At 37.8% G+C, this 9,674-nt stretch overlaps 1 protein-coding gene across 1 annotated transcript in view; it reads right to left on the bottom strand.

Moving 5' to 3' along the window:
• Nucleotides 1-7,677: 7,677 nt before the first annotated feature.
• TRHDE (thyrotropin releasing hormone degrading enzyme) overlaps nt 7,678-9,674 on the bottom strand; it is a 206,701-nt gene continuing 204,704 nt past the window's right edge. The window contains exon 19 of the mRNA XM_066319185.1: nt 7,678-8,973. Coding sequence (XP_066175282.1) covers nt 8,830-8,973 — 144 coding nt within the window. The 3' untranslated portion in view covers nt 7,678-8,829. The remainder of the gene's footprint in view (nt 8,974-9,674) is intronic.

The following is a 9,674-nucleotide window of genomic DNA, read 5'->3' as shown; positions in this document are numbered from 1 at the left end:
TGCTGCTGATTGCAGTGGCCACACTGGGGAAGGAACAAGCAAGTTCTTTCTGTTTGATTAAGAGATGTGCTGCCAGCGGGATTTCAGAAGGAAGTGCCATTTCTCTTTCTTCACATCCTTCCAGGGATGTTTCCAAGTTGGTCATGCCCGTTTGTCTCAGCTTACTCAACACTCATGGAGAGACACATGTAGCAGAAAAGGGAGGGGGCAAGGACCCTTCCGGTGACAGCACATCCTACCCTCTCATATTTCATCTTACATTCCACTATCTGCTCTTAATGTGAAAGCTCTCTGTTGGCCCCAAGCCAATTCTTCAGGTTTGCTAAACTCCTGATCCAGGAGAGTTTTTTCCCTGGACACAGGGGAATAAAAGGGGTATGAAAGGTACGTTTACGTACTCTGCTGACATGCAAGTTGGATGGTCAAAATTCTAGCTCCAGTATAGTGGGGCTAGAATAGCCCCAGTGAAGTGTTTAAAGGTAGGATACTATAAACATACTAATTTAGGCCTCAGCTCTGCTTACTTTGGTTCCAAAAGCTGCCTGTTGTGCTTTGCAAAATAAGAACCTTAAAAATTCCCTTCAGCTTTTCAGCAGACTAAGATGTGTAATACAAAAGAAAACATCTTTATTGCTAAAGAAAAAAGGCACTCTGGCATTGAAAGCTGTATTTTGAAAAATACAGGGCTGGCTTTTACTCCCAGTGATGTCAATGTCAAAGCTCCAATTGACTTCAGTGGGAACATGATTGCATCCAATGGGTAAATAATTGCACATATTTCACATCTCATTGTTACAGAAAACTGTTCTTCAAAAAAGGAAAAGAATAGCCTGGATTCAAGGACACTATTAAAAAGTAATTTAAACTGCATTGTAGTTGAAATCACTTTTACCAATGAAAAGATCTTTTTGTTTATTCAAAATTTACATAATTAAAAAAGCACAAGAGACTGCTTTTTTCTCCAGTCTTAGTCTCGTTAGTCTTGAAGTGCTTAAGAGTATCTTGAAGCCCAGATTTTGTATTTTTCTTTGGTTCTCTGCTTTCTACTAGTCCCAGCATTTCAGTGTTTTGAAAAATTCCTCATGTCAAAAAATGCCTTATCTTGCATGGTTTTCATTGTAAAACATCAGCATATCTGCTCAGTTATTAAACTGTTATCTCAATGAAATGGGAACACAATCAAAAGGTTGGGCATTATTTATCTTAGCTATGTCTCCACATCAGAAAATTAAGACAATGATGAATTACACATTACTATATAAAATTTTATTATCAGAGACAAAATTCAAATTTGTTTTGCTTAAAATACAGAAGATCAAGTTTCTCTTTAAAAAAAAAAAAAACATTTAGTCAGTCCTTAGAGTGGAATAAAAATTTCAAGTTGAACACACAGCGGTCCCATATGTAATCATTTTTTAAGACATGTAACAGAAAACACTGTTCTCAGAAATTCATCTTTTATTTGGCTAATGGTTTCGATTCCTGATTAGTTCTATATTCACCATATATAGCATTGAAAGAATAATTCTGCTTTTGTTCAAAAAGCCTACAATGCTCCAAACAATAAATGAAAAACTTTGTTCAATGCGGCATTTCAGATAGACTGAGAATGAGTAAACATCTCCCTTCTATATGCAAAATATATCCTTTTCTGTGGGAAAAAAAAAGGCAAAAAAAAAAAAAAAAAAAGGCAGAGAGTAGTCGGCTCTATATAAAGCTCTGATTTTAAATTCAGCAAAGACGTATCACCATATTCTGCACCTGAAACCTGTATAGAAACAGGTTTCAACCTAAATCACTTTCCAGAAATACTAGTTCAGTCATATGCAGGAGTTTACAGTGAATATACAATAATTTGAAGCATGTGATTAATCCCACAGACATCAGTGGGACTGCCTAAAGATTTATATATATGGTTGTGTTTTGGTCAGTGCAGTCTCACATCCTGCCTTACATCCAGCTGTTTTGCTGAGTTGAAACTATTTGAGTACGATCTATAAATACAAATAACCAATAAATAATTTTTCAAAGCAAAATGCCCAGAACTAGAGGCTTTACACACATGTACACATGGTACACAGAAAGAGAAATGTGTTATTATGCAATCACCTGTATTTTCTCTGTATGAAAACGGCATTCTGATCTGGCAAACAGACATTTATGTGAAAAAACTGTATCTAAACAGAGCCAGTTTACATGGCACCTCTTGCATGACAAAAACCTGAATTCCAAAGAGTACAGATTTGAGAACTGATGGAAAAATATGTTCTTCTAATTCCAGTATTCAGAATTAATCAAAGGTTGAGATAGAATTAACAGAGGGACTAATCCATTATAACCAGCATTAACAGCTGCAGGATGACTTCTTTCTGCTTAAGGTGTCAAACAATCTTACATGCGGAGTCTTTTGGAGAAATAATGAAATTATCATCAATCCTTTATTTTCAACAATATAATCCGGTTTTGTAACTGAAGTGTGTGTAGTTAGCTTTCAGAGAACCAGTTTGTCTTCTGCAAAAATACAGCAACTGAACACCTTTCAGTAAAACATCAGACAGGGAGATACAATCTCTGTTTTTATAAGGCTGTATGTTTCACCCACACCAAAGCCTATTGTCTCTCAAATATAACAACAACATAGCAAAATTACATTTACCCATATAATAAAGCTGTCTTTATACAGGGTAGTTATACAGTAATTACAATGATTTTTCCATTAAAAACTGTCAGTTTGTTTTTTTCTTCACAGAGTGTCTAAGTCCAGGAAAGTCCATCTCTGCTGAAATCTATTATTTGCAGGAAAAAGAGAGGGTAGTAGCCACACTCTTCACAGCACAGTATTCTACAGTTCTCAAAAAAAATTACAAAGCTTTGTCACATTAGAACCAATCACAAAGTATTATTCTAATGGAAAGTCAAAGGAAAACAAAAAACATTTGTCATCCAATATGTGGTACAGAAGCCTAGATACAAATACACAAAACATCCTGTACAGCAGCCGAGCTGCCACCTCCAGGGCTGTTTTGGGAGCAATAGGGTAGATCCTCAGCTGGAATTCACATCAGTCACTTCAACAGATCTACCTCACTGGGCACCAACAGAGGCTCTGCAGCCACACAAGCTCCGCCAGTTTGGCTGCAGATTATTTTGAAATTACAGAAACCAACCGATTAAGTGGAGTGAAATGTATCACAAAGAACTGAGGCTGCATCCTGGCTGCTGGCCTGGTCCATTGTACCATGGCCACCCTGATCAAGCAAATCCAAGTGATGCTGTCCAGAAAAGGCTGGGGCACTCTGGCAAAAGCCTCCAGCTCATGACTGCCTGCTGCAGCACAGCCCCTCTGCTCTCACAAAGCTGCTCACCTGTGTTCTCTACCAACATTGCTTTGATATTCTTAGGAAATGTTAGACATTAAATAGGCAAAGCATTCTGAAGTACTGTTTGGCAAGGTCATACTTCACCAGTTACAGATCAAGTCAAATATAAAGGCCTTTTCTCCTGAGAAATTACATTTGGCCTGACTCACAGTGCTTCTCATGTGGGTGACTGTCCTTAAACACATCTCAATGAAACTGGCTCCATATGTCTTTTAAATCCCAGCCTCAACTGTGTTACCATATTCTGAGGTCAAGCTCAGAATGCCCTTCCACTGTCAGCATGGACACAAGACAGAGCTAAGTTCAACCATATTCTTCAAAATACACTTGATTTAAAAATTCTTCCCATGTGGTCTTACTTTGGTGAAAAATCCATTCTCCCCTTCCCTCCCACTGATAACAAAATTAATCATCAGCATGAACTACTTGCTCAAGTCAGAGTCGTTTCACTGGGTTTCAGAACTGGTACTAAGACCAGCAGAACCTTGCACAGTCATATGAGAAACAAAGTAGCCAATTTTTTACATTTTTGTATGCAAGAAGAGTGTTGCACAGTCACTGGTACCACATTAGTTTATGCAGGCATCTGATTTTTTATTTGGTTGGTTGGGTTTTTTTTGTTTTTTTGCTTTTTGGGTTTTTTATGGTATGAGTACAATTACTACTATTACTAGAATTATTACCACAAATAATTTGTAGTACATCCTTACAACCCACCTGTTAGAAAAAAAGCCCAAGAAATTCCTGGTACACTTTCAAATATAAAAAAAACCCCATCATAAAGAAAAAGAATGTCTGTTCCTATTCATGCATGAAAATTAAGTATTTGACTGTTCAAAAACACTTCTGAAAAAGGGACAGTATTCTAGACCTTTACAAACATTTTGGTCAGTGCTTTTGAGCAGGGGTGGCCAGAGCTCAGGGCTCATGTTTTTTCCTGAGCAGTGCAGGTTCACTAGCTGGACCTTTGCTCTCCGCTAGCACAAGGCAATGACATTTATCTCTGAAGATCACCCACAACCAATACTCAGCCAAGGGAACTTCTGTCTCTTTCATACAGCTGAAAGAAAGTTGGATAGAGCCTTTCTGCATTTCAGTGGTTCCCAGCTATTTTCCTAACCCAGGTGGTCTGGCAGCAGAGGCAGGTGATACAGCCAGCAGTTTTGAGTGCTCCATCCATAGCTAGGCACACAGACTCTCTTCAGGCTGCTCCACAGCTGAATGGTCCTTTTACTCCTCCATGCTCATACTGACACCATGGCTACATATCCTGCTTAGGGCAGGCAGCCTGATATAGTGAGTACTCAGAGCAAGAGTGGTGCTAAGCTGATTATATACATTAGCAGTTTTCAAACCCACATCCATTTTCCTCAAAGAGAAAATTGTACATTTGACTCAAAGTCTATTTTCAGTATCATTTATGGCCATGTGGAAAACCAAAACCATATTAGGCAGGTATCTAAATAAAGACACCCTCCCCTGCAAATAGCAAAATTAGCTTTGCTTTATTCTATCCAAGTAATTAGATTTTTGCTGGAAAAGTATCTCTGTGGAGGGTTTTACACACACGAACACACACACACACACCCCCCTTTCATTTTTTTATTACTTACGACTTAAGAATTAATTGTATGATTCAGGATCTTTGCTGTGAAAACATCCTTCTGCACCAGGGCATATTTCCTTTTGGCACTCTAAAGATCAGTGAAATATCTGCAACAGCCGAAAAACTACATAAAATTCAGTTTCCAATCAGAATTCTTGCTATATTCACTGAAAAACTTATCAAAGGTCACGAATTTAGATGCACTTGAGAACACATGAAGGTTTTTTTAATCATAATAAATGTCCAAGTACTCCCAGTAATAGCAGAAATGACATGTCATTTCAGAAGAATGTTTTCACCGTGTTCTGCCCTCATCACAATTAGTAGCTACTACCATTTTAACAGCTGTTAGCAGTGGATACATTAATAATTCTACCAGCTACAAAGTAATAGGCCAAATACTTGTAGTGAACAATGTTATAAAAAATAAAATACCTATTTCCTTATGCTGGCATAGAATCATGTATATTCATATGTCTTCCTATATGATTTGGGAAGCCATATCAATTAATAACTGCAAAGGATCCTAAGTCATACAAAGGCTGATTAGAGGTTCTACCATCAAATCTCTGTAAAATGACACCCATGTCTATGTCCACACTGCATTCATATTTTGCACAATCTTTTCTCACTATAAAGGACAAAGTCAAACACTAGATTAGAAAATGCTGAGAAGTATGGAGTACTTGGCTTCCTAATCACAATCCAAATCATAAAAATGAGGACCATCTTTAGATGTGGACAAGGGAAGAAAAAGACTGGTAAAAGAGAAAGAAAATAAATATGATAGATAGATTTTTCTAAGCAGATTGTATTAGAACTTTCCATGAGGAATCAACTATACTTTAACACACAGCTGTGTGAAACTTCCTAAAAAAAGGTTTCTAAAGACATATAATAAAATGCAGGGTGTTTGAATATTGCAGAAAACAGTTATGGGTTTTTTTAGATTTAATCCTGATTCAGTGTGAAACAGTAAAATACAAAACATAAAAAATAAAGTAATAGATAATTATAATGGAAAGGCCAGTTCAACCCTTAGAGCAATAACTTTAACATTATTAAAATACAACAATTATAAGCAACACATCAATGGGTAAGTATAATATATACATTTGGGACTTGATATCTGTGGTAGACCAGTTGCTCAAGGCCACTAAATATGAATTTACATCCAACACCAGCTAAATGTGCAAGAACTTCAATCCACATGAGCAAGAGTGGAAATTTCTGTGCACTGTGCAAAACACACAGGCTGTAATGAACTTTTGACTTTAGAATATACTGTTATCAGTGGGAAGACCAGAAACTTTTATGTCCATCTTGCAAGGTATGTGGTTTAATCTGTGGTTCTGGAAAAGTCATCAAAGACAATACTGAATAAAATTGTAAAGGGACAGACCATTTCACACTCTTCTGTTCTCTGAAGTCCTCCAAGCAATTCATATTTGAGAGCTTGGCTTTCTGCACACTCTTTGGATATCACAATTTTGGCCTTCATTACAGGGTAGAGGTTATATTAAATAGTATTTGGCTTGCTTTTTTATTATAAAAAAAGTAGTCTGCACGTGGTTTTTCTCAGCAGAAATTAAAAATGTGACGCTACATACTGGCATTGAGGTTGAGTTTGGTCAACCGCATAAAATAATACTTTTCACTTTTAAATGCCTTTCATAAGAAGATATTCAAGTGCTTTGCTAACATTAGTCAAGCCTCACAACACCCCTGTGAGGTAGGTAAAATACAAAGGAGGAGGAGGATTTCACTCAGCTTTGACATGATAATGTCTCTGGGCTGCAGGTTCACTAGCACTGCAACATCGCACACAAAGGTTTAGGGCTTACTATAAGGCAAAGAGTCAACAGTACAAGAGCACAGAATTCCCTCTTCTTTTGGTTATATATGAGTCAAGCTGATGTGCTACAAAGCACCAAACAGCTGGAAAACTGCCCACACAAGGATTTCATGCACCCAATCCACAAACAACACCCTCCGAAAGTAAAGGGCACACAATGACAGGCTCAAGATCAGTACAACAGCTAAGTTATGGGATGGGTCTGCTAGTTTTTGAGGAGCAGAATACCTTGGGAATGAGAGCCCAGAAAACAATACTGTCTCCACACAATTCTGAAAATACCTGAAGATGCTTGGGTTTGGTTCTTTTCACACAAATGTTTCAATTCACAACTTACTGGGGATAAGCAACTGCAAGTGTTAAAGCATGTTGGTAACTCCCAGGACTTGTGAGGGCAACAACCAGGTAGAATGGCTACTCTCTACTTTGGTGGGCCATGTGTTCCCAATGTACACAGCCATGATGTGGTCAGATAGCTGGGATAGGTTGGGATGGGGTAAAGAAACATTGCCCCACATCTATATTCTACCTCTGAAGCCACTGCAATCTGACTCCTGAAAACTGTATTCTTGTGGCTTTTTCCTGTACAGTGTAGACATTAGACAGTATTTGGCTCCCACCAGTTCCATCCTCAGCATCTAGCTCCAGAGTGCAAATACTCAATGTACAATTCCACTGTGTCACTGATCTTTCAGATTAAAGATTGAGAAGAGACAAACACAATTAAGAAAAATGTCATTCATGAACAACAGTCTATGTGAAGTAGAAGGGAATAGAAAGAAAACCATGTTCTCAGTATTAATCAGTACAAATAAACACACGTACACCCCCTCACTTTCTCCATATTTCACTTTTCAATGATGGCATAAATAGTACATTCCATATTTGCAGAAGTATTGCCCATATAGAGAATCTGACCTGTCCATCATAATAAATCACTATAGAGACTGGTCCACCACATGCAAGACAGCCCTCTTGGGCAATTTTAAGTCTTTGCACGCAGGATATTCTCCCTTTTCCCTCATTTCCATTTGAATCTTATGTTTATTTATAATACTTCAGCACTGTGAGCTACAAAACTTACTACTGCACAGGCTGGTTGGCCTGGGTGATCCATTGTGAGTATCAGTGCCTTGTAAAGCAGCTGAGAAGAGCTGGTTCATGGATTCTGTGATATCAATGCAAAACTCCTGCCCCAGCACACATTCACAGTTGAAACTACACTCTTTCACTGATCAGTAGTGAACAAACATATATGATTATAATGCAGTGATGATGTCCTTCTCATTTTCTTTCTCTAACCCTGCTTCTGGCCCTTTTCTTTTTCTCCTCTCTCTCACTATTCTTCTTATTCAATTATAGGAATATAGAGACTGCAGGTACAACTGGTAACTCAAAAATTAAGCTGTCATCTTTGTAATCATTGAGAGACCATCTGAGTGGTAGAAAAACTGGCAGCAAGTGGGAAAGTTGATTTTACATCTCATACCACCCCAAGCTGGAAGCCTTCTGCATTTCCTTTTCCTTGCTTTTCTTTTGTTGATTGAACTAGTGATTGTCGTAGAGTCTTTGTGCTTTGTATAATGCCCAACTTTGATGTAACTGGAACTCACATACAAAATGTGGCTGTTATACATAAGCATGCTAAAATACAGGCAGAGACAGTACAAGCATGCACAAAATAGTCTTTGAAGGATTTTTTTGTTTGTTTGTTTTCCAACATTTACATGCACCACTTAATATCTTGTTGGGTTGTGTACATTGAGGACTGGATTTCACAAGCATTCATGATCTTCTCTTCTGAAAATCTTGACAATTTCACAAGAGTTCAGCGTAAAAAGAAAAATCCACAATGAAAAAACCAATAAAACAAAAAACCTTATCCCTGCAATCTGATCTTGTCTTCATGATTTTCATGTTGAACACTTTTAAAAGTCTCCTCTTTCTCTTGCAATGAGCCATGTTAAATGATTGGCTAAAAAGACAGATTACTGTGTCAAGGATTTTCTTAGCCACTGGAACAGTTCTTCCTTATAAAGCCTTTGCCACCGCACATTGGCTTCCACTGTTTCCACAGCGCGAGAGAAGGAGACAGCAGCTCCCCCTTCATAACTTCTTATGAAGTTCTTTAGCTGGAAATACAAGTTAACAGGTTAAAATTGCAGCAACCGGAGAAAGCAAACATTTCCAGTGTACACAAATAAGTCAGCCATTCTGGACAAACTTCTACAATCAATGTAGAATTAAATGCAATATGCAATGTAGAAAGATTTAATAGTAAATGTATTAAGACAGCAAACTGTCAATTAGATGTGATGCAGTTGCTTCACATTGCACTAGAAGATATTGATATGTCAGTGCTGGATCACATTAATATAATTACCTCCTTCCCTCCTGCAGCTCAACTGCTGCACTGCGTAGATGGATGCTCTAAACTTTTATTTGTACCTAAGAAACCAAACTGGGAGTGCTGAAATTGCTTCTAATTAAGGTTTATATGCAAATTTCAGTGGAAGGCAGCTCTACTGCCCTTTGGTTTTATCAAGCTTCAAAACCCATTAATTTTATTTTGATGTGCAGATCTCTTTTAGTTATATAACAGAGGTCAGTTGCTGAAAAAAGGAAGGGATAGTTACAGTGAGAAGAGAATGGCAAAACAGCAAGTGGGCATGCATTTGACTATCTTTGAATGCCTGAAACATACTCCTTCCCTTATGAGAAAACTCTGATCGTTTTTTCTGCAGACTGAAAAGGCTCCTGCTCTGTTCTTGTGTATACTCAAAGTACAGCACTAGCACTTAGATTATTATAACCAATGGCTCTAGTGGGTTTA

The sequence above is a fragment of the Sylvia atricapilla genome, chromosome 5 (assembly GCF_009819655.1).
Source record: "Sylvia atricapilla isolate bSylAtr1 chromosome 5, bSylAtr1.pri, whole genome shotgun sequence".
NCBI lineage: Eukaryota > Metazoa > Chordata > Aves > Passeriformes > Sylviidae > Sylvia > Sylvia atricapilla.
Note: the sequence above shows the minus strand (reverse complement) of the source record. Positions and strands in the feature narration are given on the sequence as shown.